This window comes from Bombina bombina, chromosome 4 (genome assembly GCF_027579735.1).
Source record: "Bombina bombina isolate aBomBom1 chromosome 4, aBomBom1.pri, whole genome shotgun sequence".
Lineage (NCBI taxonomy): Eukaryota > Metazoa > Chordata > Amphibia > Anura > Bombinatoridae > Bombina > Bombina bombina.
Genome location: NC_069502.1, coordinates 618,057,655 through 618,073,575, shown reverse-complemented (window position 1 = coordinate 618,073,575; position 15,921 = coordinate 618,057,655). Strand labels below are relative to the sequence as shown.

Genomic DNA, 15,921 nt, shown 5'->3' with positions numbered 1-15,921 from the left:
CAATTTAGACATTTCCACTTGTGTACTCACTTTTGTTGCCAATGGTTTAGACATTAATGGCTGTGTTGAGTTATTTTGAGGGGACAGCAAATTTACACTGTTATACAGGCTGTACACCCACTACTTTACATTGTAGCAAAGTTTCATTTCTTCAGTGTTGTCACATGAAAAGATATAATAAAATATTTATAAAATTGTGAGGGGTGTACTCACTTTTGTGAGATACTGTATATCTGTTTCAATACATGCATATTAATAAACAAAAAAACTATTTTGTAAAGCATACATTGTAATATTCCTGTTAAGCCATGCATTAGCAAGCTTAATAGAAAATGATATGTCAATATCATTTATAAAGATGATGAAAAGAAGTTTGTGATAATTTGTCTAATTAAATGTAACTATAGTCTGCTATAAACATATTATAATTGTTTTGTTAACATCAAGAAATAAAATGTGAAATTATGTTTGATTGTATTTCACCACAAGAAATAAGATAATACAAAGAGGGGGAAAAATAGGTTTGTTGTTTAGAGTTCCATTATATTGGAAAAATAGAATATATTTAATAGGATAATTTAATAAAAATGTCAGCCATTGACCCTCTATCACATGGATCAGCTGTACATAAGAATGGTATTTCTATTAGTTTCCCAATAAAAATAAACAGATTCAACATGCTTATTTTTTAGTGCAAATGGTGTTCTTTTAAATGCATATATGTTGAATGTCCCTTTAATAATGCAAACTATACAGGCTGTGAACACCAATGGTCTAAAGAAAGAACCCAAGACCTCACTGCCAATTGGGCTAATACCACTTTGAGGTAAGCAGAGTGATGGAAGAAGTACCATTCTTTTGATGGGTAAAGGTATGAAAGGCCAATATACAAACATGTAATGCTAGAATATCCAAAAAAAGAAAATATTTCAACCAGAGCAAACATGCTTAGTCATTTGTCTTAAAAGGCAGATGCTAATGCATTTACAGTTTCTATTAGTACACGAAAGGAAGACCTTATTGCTTTTAAATATCTGGGGCAACTCTTAACTACAAAAGGATCGTTTAGCTTTACGGCAGGCATTCTGCAGTGTCCAAGTAAAATAGACCAATAATATTATGGCCATATACACTATCATCTTCAGATGAGAAAGTCTAATCTGATAAAGAATAATAGGAGCTATTGGGGGAGGCAGAGAGGTTACCTCAAGAAAACCATACAAATGTTTCCAAATAAATTTAAGCAAATATATTTGTAAAATTCATGGGCTTTTCAGACACCTGTGTAGTAATGCTAGTTCTTCTGGTAGCAATCTATCAGAGATATAGATCCTTCTGTAAAGTAAAAAACATAATTTATGCTTACCTGATAAATGTATTTCTCTTGTAGTGTGTTCAGTCCACGGGTCATCCATTACTTATGGGATATATTCTCCTTCCCAACAGGAAGTTGCAAGAGGATCACCCAAGCAGAGCTGCTATATAGCTCCTCCCCTCACATGTCATATCCAGTCATTCGACCGAAACAAGACGAGAAAGGAGAAACTATAAGGTGCAGTGGTGACTGGAGTTATAATTTTAAAATTTAGAACCTGCCTTAAAAATACAGGGCGGGCCGTGGACTGAACACACTACAAGAGAAATAAATTTATCAGGTAAGCATAAATTATGTTTTCTCTTGTTAAGTGTGTTCAGTCCACGGGTCATCCATTACTTATGGGATACCCATACCAAAGCTAAAGTACACGGATGATGGGAGGGACAAGGCAGGAACATTAAACAGAAGGAACCACTGCCTGTAGAACCTTTCTCCAAAAACTAGCCTCCAAAGAAGCAAAAGTGTCAAATTTGTAAAATTTGGAAAAAGTATGAAGTGAAGACCAAGTTGCAGCCTTGCAAATCTGTTCAACAGAGGCCTCATTCTTAAAGGCCCAGGTGGAAGCCACAGCTCTAGTGGAATGAGCTGTAATTCTTTCAGGAGGCTGCTGTCCAGCAGTCTCATAGGCTAAACGTATTATGCTACGAAGCCAAAAAGAGAGAGAGGTAGCCGAAGCCTTTTGACCTCTCCTCTGTCCAGAGTAAACGACAAACAGAGAAGAAGTTTGTCTAAAATCTTTAGTTGCCTGTAAGTAGAACTTCAGAGCACGGACCACGTCTAGATTATGCAAAAGACGTTCCTTCTTTGAAGAAGGATTAGGACATAATGATGGAACAACAATCTCTTGATTGATATTCCTGTTAGAAACAACCTTAGGCAAAAACCCAGGTTTAGTACGCAGTACTACCTTGTCTGAATGAAAGATCAGATAAGGAGAATCACAATGTAAGGCAGATAACTCAGACTCTTCGAGCCGAGGAAATAGCCATCAAAAACAAAACTTTCCAAGATAAAAGCTTAATATCAATGGAATGAAGGGGTTCAAACGGAACACCCTGATGAACTTTAAGAACCAAGTTTAAGCTCCACGGAGGAGCAACAGCTTTAAACACAGGCTTAATCCTAGTCAAAGCCTGACAAAAGGCCTGGATGTCTGGATTCTCTGCCAGACGTTTGTGTAAAAGAATAGACAGAGCTGAAATCTGTCCCTTTATCCTAGGAATCCTAACCTTACTCCATGAGTAACTCTTGGATTCGCACCAATATAAATATTTACGCCATATCTTATGGTACATTTTTCTGGTCACAGGTTTCCGAGCCTGTATTAATGTATCAATAACCGAATCCGAAAACCCACGCTTTGATAGAATCAAGCGTTCAATTTCCAGGCAGTCAGCCTCAGAGAAATTAGGTTTGGATGGTTGAAAGGACCCTGAATTAGAAGGTCCTGTCTCAGAGGAAGAGACCATGGTGGACAGGACGACATGTCCACTAGGTCTGCATACCAGGTCCTGAGTGGCCACGCAGGCGCTATCAGAATTACCGATGCCCTCTCCTGTTTGATCCTGGCAATCAGTCGAGGTAGCAACGGAAATGGTGGAAACACATAAGCTATGTTGAAAACCCAAGGGGCTGCTAATGCATCTACCAGCACCGCTCCCGGGTCCCTGGACCTGGATCCGTAACAAGGAAGCTTCGCGTTCTGGCGAGATGCCATGAGATCCAGATCCGGTTTGCCCCAACGACGAATCAGTTGAGCAAATACCTCCGGGTGAAGTTCCCACTCTCCCGGATGAAAAGTCTGGCGACTTAGGAAATCCGCCTCCCAGTTCTCTACGCCTGGGATGTAAATCGCTGACAGGTGGCAAGAGTGAGACTCTGCCCAGCGAATTATCTTCAAGACTTCCAACATCGCTAGGGAACTCCTGGTGCCCCCTTGATGATTGATGTAAGCCACAGTCGTGATATTGTCCGACTGAAATCTGATGAACCTCAGTTTTGCTAACTGAGGCCAAGCTAGAAGAGCATTGAATATTGCTCTTAATTCTAGAATGTTTATTGGAAGGAGTTTCTCCTCCTGAGTCCACGATCCCTGAGCCTTCAGGGAATTCCAGACCGCTCCCCAGCCTAGAAGGCTGGCATCCGTTGTTACAATTGGACAGATGAATCGGTGACAACCAGCAGAGAAGAGAATCTCTGGTCTCCTGGTCCAGATTTAGCAAAGGGGACAGATCTGAGTAATCCCCGTTCCATTGACTGAGCATGCATAGTTGCAGCGGTCTGAGATGCAGGCGCGCAAATGGCACTATGTCCATTGCCGCGACCATTAAGCCGATTACCTCCATGCACTGAGCTACTGATGGGCTTGGAACGGAATGAAGGACACGGCAAGCATTGAGAATCTTTGATAACCTGGACTCCGTCTGGTAAATCTTCATCTCTACAGAATCTATAAGAGTCCCTAGAAAAGGAACCCTTGTGAGTGGTAACAGAGAACTCTTTTCCACGTTCACTTTCCACCCATGCGACCTCAGAAATGCTAGAACTATCTCTGTATGAGACTTTGCATTCTGAAAACTTGACGCTTGTATCAGAATGTCGTCTAGGTACTGAGCCACCGCTATGCCTCGTGGTCTTAGTACCGCCAGAAGTGAGCCCAGAACCTTCGTAAAAATTCTCGGGGCCGTGGCTAACCCGAAGGGAAGAGCCACAAACTGGTAATGCCTGTCTAGAAAGGCAAACCTTAGGTACCGATAATGATCTTTGTGAATCGGTATATGAAGGTAAGCATCCTTTAAGTCCACTGTGGTCATATATTGACCCTCTTGGATCATGGGTAGGATGGTTCGATTGGTTTCCATCTTGAACGATGGTACCCTTAGGAATTTGTTTAAGATCTTTAAGTCCAAGATTGGTCTGAAGGTTCCCTCTTTTTTGGGAACCACAAAAAGATTTGAGTAAAATCCTTGTCCCTGTTCCGATCGCGGAACTGAGTGGATCACTCCCATGATTAAGAGGTCTTGTACACCTTGTAGAAATGCCTCTCTCTTTACTAGGTTTGTTGATAACCTCGAAAGATGGAACCTCCCTTGTGGGGGAGAGGTTTTGAAATCCAGAAGGTATCCCTGAGATATAATCTTCAACGTCCAGGGATCCTGCACATCTCTTGCCCAAGCCTGGGCGAAGAGAGAAAGTCTGCCCCCCACTAAATCCGTCTCCGGATAGGGGGCCCTGTCTTCATGCTGTCTTAGGGGCGGGAGTAGGCTTTCTGGCCTGCTTGCCCTTGTTCCATGACTGGTTGCCTTTCCAACCCTGTCAGTAACGAGCAGTAGTTCCTTCCTGTTTTGGAGCGGAGGAAGTTGATGCTGCTCCTGCCTTGAAGTTACGAAAGGCACGAAAATTAGACTGTTTGGCCTTTGGTTTGGCCCTGTCCTGAGGAAGGGCATGGCCCTTACCTCCCGTAATGTCAGCAATAATTTCCTTCAAGCCGGGCCCGAATAAGGTCTGCCCTTTGAAAGGAATGTTAAGTAGCTTAGATTTGGAAGTTACATCCGCTGACCAGGATTTAAGCCAGAGCGCTCTGCGCGCCTGTATGGCGAATCTGGAATTTTTAGCCGTAAGTTTGGTTAGATGTACTACGGCATCTGAAACAAACGCATTAGCTTGCTTAAGGGTTCTAACTTTGCTCAAAGCCTCATCCAATGGCTCTGTGCGAATCGCCTCTTCCAGAGACTCAAACCAGAATGCCGCTGCAGCCGTGACAGGCGCAATGCATGCAAGAGGCTGCAATATAAAACCCTGTTGAACAAACATTTTCTTAAGATAACCCTCTAATTTTTTATCCATTGGATCTGAGAAAGCACAGCTATCCTCCACCGGGATAGTGGTACGCTTGGCTAAAGTAGAAACTGCTCCCTCCACCTTAGGGACCGTCTGCCATAAGTCTCGTGTGGTGGCGTCTATAGGAAACATTTTTCTAAATATCGGGGGAGGGGAAAAAGGCACACCGGGTCTATCCCACTCCTTACTAATAATTTCTGTAAGTCTTTTTGGTATAGGAAAGACGTCAGTACACACCGGTACCGCATAGTATCTATCCAACCTACACAATTTCTCTGGAATTGCCACCGTGTCGCAATCATTCAGAGCCGCTAATACCTCCCCTAGTAACACACGGAGGTTCTCAAGCTTAAATTTAAAATTTGAAATTTCTGAATCCGGTCTCCCCGGAGCAGAACCGTCACCGACAGAATGAAGCTCACCGTCCTCATGTTCTGCAAATTGTGACGCAGTATCAGACATGGCTCTCGTGTCATCAGCGCGCTCTGTCCTTAACCCAGAGCTATCGCGCTTGCCCCTTAATTCGGGCATATTATATAATACTTCTTTCATAACATTAGCCATATCATGTAAAGTGATTTGTAAGGGCCTAGATGTACTTGGCGTCTCAATCCTACGCATCTCCCGAGCGGGAGACGCAGGTACTGACACGTGAGGAGAGTTAGGCGGCATAACTTCCCCCTCGTTGTCTGGTGATAGTTTCTCTTTCGGTACAGATTGACTTTTATTCAAAGCAATATCAATACAATTGGTACACATCGTTCTATTGGGCTCCACATTGGCTTTTGAACATGATGAACAAACAGTTTCCTCTGAATCAGACATGTTTAAACAGACTTAGCAATGAAACTAGCAAGCTTGGAAATCACTTTCAATAAGTTTACAAGCAATATAAAAAAAACGCTGCAGCGCTTCAAAAATACAGATATAATTAAACAATTCTTAACAAGAAGTGTATTATTAGCAGAGGATTGCACCCATTAGCAAAAGGATGATTAACCCCTCAATACCCAAAACGGATAAAACGGATATCAATTAAGATTTAACGCTTTAAATCACAGTCAAGCACACTGTCACAGATCTGCTGTGACTGATTACCTCCCTCAAAAATGAATTTTGCAGACCCCTGAGCTCTCTAGAGACGTCCTGGATCAAGGAGGAAGAAGCAGGAAGACTGTGCTAGAATAAAGCATGGCTAATCACCCGTAAGGCGCTGCTCATTTTATCGACCTCAGAAGGATGAAAGGCTGGGTGGACCTCGCCAGGGATTGAACCTGCAACCCTTGGGTTGCTACAGAGATCAGCCACAGTGCCTTAGCATGCTGAGCTATCTGTCAGGGTTTTTTAACTGCGCAACAAGGCGCTAAAACAAGGTCCCTCCCACTCCTATCACAACAGTGGGAGCCCTGATATAACGGTTTCCATGCAGAAAATATATGTTAGCCATGTGGAAAAAAATCATGCCCAAAGAGATTTATCACCAAAGTACCTCATAAAAACGAATAACATGCCAGTAAACGTTTTATTAAAAAACAACATTTTCCAATGTCATGCAAAGTTATCACTAAGCCTGCTACCAGTCGCTACCACTGCAGATAAGGCTTAAGTATTATTTCAGTTTTAACAGTATTTTCTCAGTCAAATTCTAGTCCCTAGAAAATAACTCGACTGCACATACATTTATCAGCCTGATACCAGTTGCCACTACTGCATTTAAGGCTGTACTTACATCATACGGTAACAGCAGTATTTTCTTAGTCAATTCCATTCCCAGAAAATAAAGTACTGCACATACCTCATTTGCGGAGGACCCCGCATGCTATTCCCAGTTTCTGAAGTTATCCCACTCCTCAGAATGTCGAGAACAGCCAGTGGATCTTAGTTACGCCTGCTAAGATCATAGAAAAAAAAAAACGCAGGCAGTTTCTTCTTCCAAATACTGCCTGAGATAGAAAAACAGCACACTCCGGTGCCATTTAAAATAACAAACTTTTGATTGAAGAATAGTTAAGTAAAAACTCCAGCTCCTCTCGCGACCTCCTTCTTTGTTGAGGTTTGCAAGAGAATGACTGGGTATGACATGTGAGGGGAGGAGCTATATAGCAGCTCTGCTTGGGTGATCCTCTTGCAACTTCCTGTTGGGAAGGAGAATATATCCCATAAGTAATGGATGACCCGTGGACTGAACACACTTAACAAGAGAAATGAGAGGCAAACCCTAGATAATTTAATAGTAGGATAGGCTTAAGAATTCAGCATAAAAAAAATAAACAACCTCATTTAGAGACAAAGTACGTTGACTGGGTCAGTACTGTATAATCAATGGTATGTTTGAGCCCTGAAATGACTGCGGAATTACATTTGGATTGTCAACAATTTTACGTAGGGAACATCTAATGACAATCCATAAAAGTAATCAGATATATGAAGGAAGGTTAAAGCTTCAAATTATTAGATTTTTTTTTGGAAAATGAGGAGTAACAGGAATTAACTTACTGAAGGAATCTGTGAAAGTGAATTTGACCTATTAAGGCGTCTCCGTGTAAGATTATTTTCCATTTCATTAACCTCCGTTTTAAGTTTATCCAGCTTGTTCTTTTGCATTTCGAGTTCTCGGTGAAGCCTTTCCATTCTTGCTTTTTGATGTACAAGTAAAGCTGTAAACCAAAAAAATTTGAGGTTAAATTTTGTTCCATAAAACCCCCCCTCACACTAGATATTATCTGTGGTCAGTTAAATATATTGCACTCTGTGACTCAATGTATATTAGATACAGTTAAAGCAATATTAATTTATTTGTTTCATTAGCAGTGCCCATGGGTCGTGGCATGCATTATAAAAAATGAAATAGTTTGCTTACCTTGACATACAGCAAAAGGAAGGAATTTGTACACAAGTATACTGCAAATTAGCCAGTAACACAAAATGACTTCTTGCTGTGCATAAGGACAATTCTGGCCATGCCCTAGGCCCAGATTCTTCAAACTTTTTTCCCCAAGACCCAGTGCAATGATACCACATAGCTGTGTGACCCTATTTTTATGCTTGGTCTGAAAATGTTTCAAGTAATATACAACAAGAGTAGCTGCAATTATTGGCAAAGTGTCGAAAATGTGTGTGCACTTTATTCCTGATTGCATTCAAACTTGAAAGTGTTGTAAAAGGCAATAACACACCACACAATCTAATATAACACAAACACTCATATCTCATTGCGACTTTACATATACACACAAAATCTGCATCAAGTTTTTTTTTTTTTTTTTATTAGGGGGATTATAACCGAGACCTAGACTTTGAGAATATTTTGCTGAAATGTAATTATTAAATTGTATAGATATAGATAGAGAGATGTAGAAAAGGAAAAATCAGGGGAAAAAGAGGTGCAAATTGGTAAAGTTTTCAAAAATTTTGAATTAAAAAAATTAATATAATCTGGGCGGGGCTTGTGGACTATCACCACCATGAAAGAAAGGAATTTTATCAGGTAAGCATACATTTAGTCCATTACGCATGGGAGCTAAAACCCAAGCTGTGGTGTCTACCCCTAATGTTGAGAGAGACAAAAGATCAAACAGTTTTGAAGAACGTAGAAAAGTATTTCTTGGGGTACTTTCCTATCAAAGGCCGCTTCTGAAAAAGCAAAAACACCAAAATGGTAATCTTTACATACCTTTACTAAAGGTTATCAAGTTTCTGCTTTGCAAATTTTCACATCAGAAGCCTTATTCTTGAAAGCCCAAATGGTAGACACCCCTCTCGCTAAAGAAATGGCTAGAACACAACTTTCCATGGAAGAAATTTGATGTCGAGAGCATGCATTGGTTCAAAAATGGGTACTTGCAGAATTCTAAGAACCAAATCTAAATTACAAGAAGGAGAAATAAGCTTGATAACAGGATGGATCCTAACCATGGTATTAATGAAATTCTGAATGACTGGAATTTTCGTGACATTGTGAAACAAAACTGACAGAGCTGAAATCTGACCTTTTAAAGAACAGGCAGAGAGCCTTCTTGCAAAAATTGCATTATTCTAGGAATTGGGAAAGAATGCCAATTAAACTATTCTTTTTACACATGCTGCTTCTACCTGCCTTGTAATGAAACTGCAGCAGTGTCTTGGATGGTTTTCAGTGTGCAGCACTGCAAAGTAACATATTGTGCTAGTGAACTGTCATACCGCAAACACTGACCTTCTCTGAACTCTCAAGCTAACTCGGCGAGGCTCCTTGCTGTGTGTCCCTGCTCTGTGCTTTCTCATCTTTCCCGCGCTGAAGTTGCGCTTTTCTCCTCCTCACAATAGTTATGCTAAGAGAGCACTGGCACTAACTTAGCCAATAAAAAATAATCATGTCTGTGTGTACCTAAATGCAGGACGCCTCATCAGGGTAGCGGGACAGACCCCTGTATTTGTTACAGTCCCGCACAGATCATGACACTTGGGGGTATTCCGTGTTGTGCCTTTCAGCAACAGACAGCCCTCTCTCAGAAAGCCATACTCCCCTTCCACTGGTCACCATGGAGATTGCTCTGTCTGTTGTATAAGGGACGCCTGGAGCTCACGGGGATGCACATTTACATTTAGAGCAGCATTGCCCTTTTTCCCCCCCAGTGCCTGCATGATAGTGGGGCGGCCAGGGCTGGCCGAATTTCACTTTTCATGTAGGGAAACAAGCTCCGCAGCACGTCATAATTTAAAAAATAAATAAAAGCACATAAAAAGCTGCTCTCACTGTATGTGATGTGGTAGTGGTACCAAAAAGTGCCGCCCCAAAAAATATGCCGCCCTAGGCCATAATACGCCCCTGAATCTGATCCATAGAGGCCCTTATTTTTGAAGGCCCAAGAGGAACCACTGCTTTTGTAGAATGATCCGTAATCCTCAGAGGAGGCTTATGTCCCGTCATTTCTATGCTAAACGGATGACACTCCTCAGACAAAAAGATAAGGAAGTCAAAGAGGCCCTCTGACCCCTACGCTTCCCGGAAAAGAGAACGAACATAGAAAGAGGTTTGTCTAAATTCTTTCGTAGCCCGAAGATAGAACTTCAATGCACAAACCACATCCAGAAATATGTTGTAAACGTTCCTTCGATGGAGGAGGATTAGGACATAAGAAAGGAACCACAATCTCTTGATTGATGCTGCGAATGGACACAACCTTAGGAAGAAAACCTAACTTGGTTCGTAGAACAGCCTTATCGGCATGAAACACCAAATAAGGAGGGTCGCATTGCAAGGCAGCAATCTCATAGACAGCTAGTAGGAAAAGAACCTTCCAAGACAACAATTTAATGTCTACTTCATGCATAGGTTCCAACGGAGCCAGTTGCAAAACCTTAAGGACAAGAATTAAACTTCAAGGAGGAGCCTTAGATCTAAACACATGTTTGATCCCAGCAGAGCCTTAACAAATGGCTGCACATCTGGAAGCTCGGCAAACCTCTTGTGCAGTAACACAGACAGGGCCGAAAACTGTCCCTTCAGGAGACATGCAGAAAAGCCCTTCTCCAGTTCATCTTGGAGAACAGAAGAAGTAGGTCCTCCACACCTTATGACAGATGTGGCAAGCAACCAGCTTACGAGCTTGAATGAGAGTAAAAATAACTCTCTCAGAAAACCCTCTCTTGGCTAGGACTAAGCGTTCAATCTCCACGCAGTCAGCCTCGGAGAATCTAGACATTGATGAACAAAGAGACCTTGGTCAGCAGATCCCTGCGACAAGGTAACTTCCACAGAGGAGATGATGACATCTCCACTAGATCCACGAACCATATCCTTCGTGGCCAAGACGGAGCAGTCAGTATCACTGATGCCTGCTTGACTCGAGCCACTACATTAGGAAGTAGTGGTAACTGTCGGAAAGGATAAATTAGATTGAACCTCTGAGTCACCGCTAATGCATCTGTTAGCTCCACCTGAGGATCCCTGTACCTCGACCCCTATTTGGGTAGCTTGGTATTGAGACGCTATAAGATCTTCCTCTTGCAAATCTCTGAAAACACTCAGGATGGAGAGACCATTCTCCCGGATGAAAGGATTGTCTGCTGAGGAAATCCGCTTCCCAATTGTCCATACCCGGAATGTGGATTGCTGAAAGCGAACAAATGCGTGTCTCCCCCACACCAAAATCTGAGATACTTCTCTCATAGCTAGGGAACTTCTCGCCCCCCCCCCCCCCGATTCTTGATGTAAGCCACTGAGGATGTTGTTTGATTGGAATCTGATTAACTGGGACGAACCCAGCAGAGGCCAAGCCTACAGAGCATTGTATATTGCCTGAAGATCCAAAATAAGATCATGAGCTTTACCTCCTGAGACCAGATGCCCTGTGCCTTCCTGGCACCCCAAACGGCTCCCCAGCCTGACAGACTCGCAACCCTAGTCACAATCATCCAGGATGGTCTTGAGACGGACGTCCCTCAGGACAAGTGATCCGGACAAAACCACAAAGAGAGCGATTCTCCCGATTGGTTGTCCAGAGAAATCTGTTGACAGATCCAATTGATCGCTGTTCCACTTGTTCAGCATGCGCAGTTGCAACAGTCTGAGGTGAAATCTGGCAAAGGAAATTATGTCCAAGCTGGACACCATGAGACGAATCACCTCCATACACCGAGCCACAGATGGCCTTAAGGAGATCTGGAGGGCACGACATGTTGAAGCTAGCTTGTAATGTCTCTGGTCTGTTAGAAATATTCTCATGTCTATGGAGACTATTATAGTACCCGAGAATTCTACCCTGGTACTTGATACAAGAGAACTCTCTCTAGATTAACTGTCATCCATGGGATTGAAGAAGGAGATATTCCGAAAGGTCCACTCTTCGAAAAATTTATTTAGCTAGACCAAAACGGAAGAGCAATAAACTTGAAGTGTGGGTCCAGGAATCTATCGTGGTCATGAACTACCCCTCTCAAACAAGGAGAGGGAATGGACCTTATTGTCTCCATTTTAAACGAGGGGACATTTAAAAACCTGCTTAAGCACTTTAGGTCAAGAATTGGACGGAAAGTTCCCTCCTTCTTAGAGACCAAGAAAAGGTTTGAATAGTATCTCAAACCTCTCACTGCGATAGGCACCGGGACAATAACTCCTAGAGGACAGATCCCGTACACAACACAGAAAGGCTTCCTTTCTTCCTTGTCAGGAAGACAGGAGGAATCTACTCTTGGGTGGCTGAGAATTAAAACCTCTTGTAACCCTGAGCTATGACCTCGACCCATGGATCCTGCACGTCCCTGAACCAAGCAACTGAAAAGAGCGACATATTGCCGCCTACACGATCCAGAAGAGGACCAGGGACTGCTCATTCATGCCGACGTAGACAAGGTGGGCTTTTTGCTCTGCTTGGATTTATTCCAGGACTGAGGCGGCTTCCAAGAGCTCTTGGTTTACTCTGGCTTAGCGGAGGACTGCTGACATGCGCTTTATCAGAACGAAAATCGTCCCTTAGATTAGTTCATATACTCTTGCGGTATGAGGGCACCCTTGCCTCCTGTGACCGTAGAGATAATTGAGTCCAGGCCTGGACCAGACAAAATCATTCCCTTAAAGAGAGAGAGAAGAAGTCTACATTCTCAAGACCTTAAATATTTTCTGAGTAACGTTGAGGGGATCCTCCACCCTGATCAAATCCTATAAGGAGTCACACTAGAAGGTAGTTTCTCCAGTAACCACGGCAACATCAGCCGCCAGTTGAAACAAATATCCTGCATGTTGAAACATCTTTAACAGAGTTTCCATCTTTTATCCATGGGCTCTTCAAACGAAGAACTATCCTCAAGCGGGATAGTAGTACGTTTAGCAAGGGTGAAGATAACGCCATCCCATTTAGGGACGGAACCACACAACTACATTGAGAGTCCAGGACCGGGGACAATTTGTTAAAGGGAGAAGAGAAGGAAAAGGAATCTAAACCTGTCCCATTCATTCTTAATAATGTTCGCCATGTAACAGGAGCATGGAAGGATAAGGTGCAACCCTGTCCTCAAACTCTATCCAATTTAGGAATTAAAGGTTCATCAGGCAATTTGGCCTCTGGAACCTCTGAATTTGCCAAAAACTTCCTTTAGAAGAAAGCGCAAATTCCTAAACTAAAGTCTGGTTCCTCCGCAGCCGGAGGTTTAGAGGTAGCAGACTCCGACCCAAAATGTTCTCAAAGAACTTCATCCTCGAATAACCCTCAGTTAAATCCAATAAATTATCTGATGTACTCTAGGAAGGAGTGCAATATGTAACCTTTCGCTTGTGCTTAGCAGGGCGAGGTAAAGCATTAAAGGCCGCAGACTCCGCCATCTGAACTGCGCAGTAACGTCTGGTAAAAAAAAGCCCCCACCAGATGGAGGATCAGCAATGCTATGGGAAAACTGCATGTGTAGAGTTATAAGGAATGTAGGGTACACACCTCACTGGATGACAACTCCTCAGAGGTGGACGGCTCAGTGGTATCAAACATGTTCGATATCACATTATCAAGGAATATGGAACATAATTGAGAGGGCGGAACTAAGGTCTCCTCACCATATAAACAGGAATTACTCATTAGGAATAGAGGGAGTGCCTTCTAAAGTAACAGAATCCTCCATCACTAGTGTAATAACCGGAGAACTAGAGAAATAAACATCTGATTTAAAAAAAATAAAAAATGGCACCCTTATACCCCAATGGCTGGGGCACTCACCACCTCTTATGACCCAGACAGTACAGAGATTTATGACTCCTCTCTGATAGACACCTGGTCAGGAAAAAGGGAATGAATCACTTGGTGCACAATGCAGGACCCTCCCTGCTATGAGAAAGCCCTCCAAGCTTGTAAGCTGCATGTAAGCGAAAACTGTATATTCCATAAAAGAATAAGACCTAATAAGGAGAAAAAGAGGTGCACATAGGGTAATACTGTCTGGGAAACCAAACTAGTCAGAAGCATATTACGGAGCCCCTAAGGGTGGCTACTCACAAGACGTGGCGGCACAACCGGAGTGCCTAGCAGGACGATATGGGACCCACAGAGTTGCCCGTAAGACTCACACAAGCATTCGGAGTGTCGTACGTGAAGTCATGTGACAGGGCGGTCCAATCAGAGGTGCAGTATAGTAGACCAGACACCAATACAGCTCGGAATATCAGACAACAGTTTGGCGTCACAGTGTTAGCGGGATAGCAGGCACGCACAGTGGACTGAAGTAAAAACTTGAAACTTGGAGCAAGTAGAATAAAATCCAATGTGTAAACTTTGTGATACACAATATTTCAGCAACGCGTTTCTCAGAAACAAATGCTGTTTCATCAGGCTGTATAAAGCAACAACTACTTACTCCATATATAAAACACTAGCTGACCAATCAGAGACTGATTTAGAGCCACACCTTCTGAGTGTAAAATGATCCTCTGGTACCGGCTATTAAATAACAATCCAGTCCAAGATGGGTGAGCATTAGAACATATCCAAAAAGAGATTTTAGCGAAATACTAACTAAAATACAACAAAATAACTTTTAAAACCAGGCTGTACATATATATATATATATATATATATATATATATATATATATATATATATATATATATATATATATTTACACAGTATCTCTGTACAAAGTGCTCACCATAGTTTCACTGCACTGACAGGGAGCCGACACAATGGAGCGTGGGCGGGGACACACCCCCTTAAAGTTGATCCTGTGATAGGCTGCCACTCGAACGAAGTTGCCGAACTCACTCCAAATAGGGTATATACAAACACAGAGTGGAGGATGGCGCACAAGTACAGGATTAGTATAACATCTTCTGAGGTGATGAAAATATAAAGTTTCCAGGCAAGCTGACTTCACGTACGATGCTCCGGATGCTTGTGCGAGTCTTACGGGCGACTCTGTGGGTCCCGTATCGTCCTGCTAGGCACTCTGGTTGGGCCGCCACGTCTTGTGAGTAGCCACCCTTAGGGGCTCCGTAACACGCTTCTGACTTGTTTGGTTTCCCAGACAATATTACCCTATGTGGCGCCTCTCTTTCTCCTCATTAGGTCTTATTAAATTACCACCTCCATCAAGAGTGCGGCCTACTCCAGTTTGGATCTACATCCTACCTACACGAGCTTACCTCTTTGGGACCCCGGTGTCCTAGTACTCTCTATATTCCATAACAGCCTATGAGCCCATAACATCTCACACATAAAAGCAGCATAAAATAAAATAAACAATATAAGATTATTACCCCCCTGTTCAATAATCCCCCTAAGGAGATATTAACCCTTGATTCTATACAGATAAAAGGAGTCACACTGTGACCCTGTCTTCTTGCTTTATCATACATGTATTAAATATGAAGCGATCTTACCAGAATCTACGCCGTAGAACAGGAACATGACCCCTCAAGTGTGACAGATAGTAACATCGCTTCTGACATGGACTTGAGTGAAGAAAGCAGGCAGCGAAACTCGTCAACGCTGATTGCCTATGGAGCTGTTAAGATGAGTCTGGATGGTTTCACAGAAAGACTCTCCCTGCATCTCCGGACTCTCATCCATGCTCTCACTGAGAGGCTGACAGGACTACTTAAAACTCCAGTCCCAACTCGAAGAGTACTACCCTCCATAAGAGACTACTCCAAAAACTAACACTTCTCTGCCAACCTCCTGTGACGAAAGGGAAAAAATGACTGGGGTTATGAGGAAGTGGGAGAGGTATTTAAGCCTTTGGCT

At 42.6% G+C, this 15,921-nt stretch overlaps 1 protein-coding gene across 1 annotated transcript in view; it reads right to left on the bottom strand.

Moving 5' to 3' along the window:
* TAB2 (TGF-beta activated kinase 1 (MAP3K7) binding protein 2) overlaps nucleotides 1-15,921 on the bottom strand; it is a 354,938-nt gene that overhangs the window by 87,426 nt on the left and 251,591 nt on the right. The window contains 1 exon segment of the mRNA XM_053710637.1: nucleotides 7,715-7,875. Coding sequence (XP_053566612.1) covers nucleotides 7,715-7,875 — 161 coding nt within the window.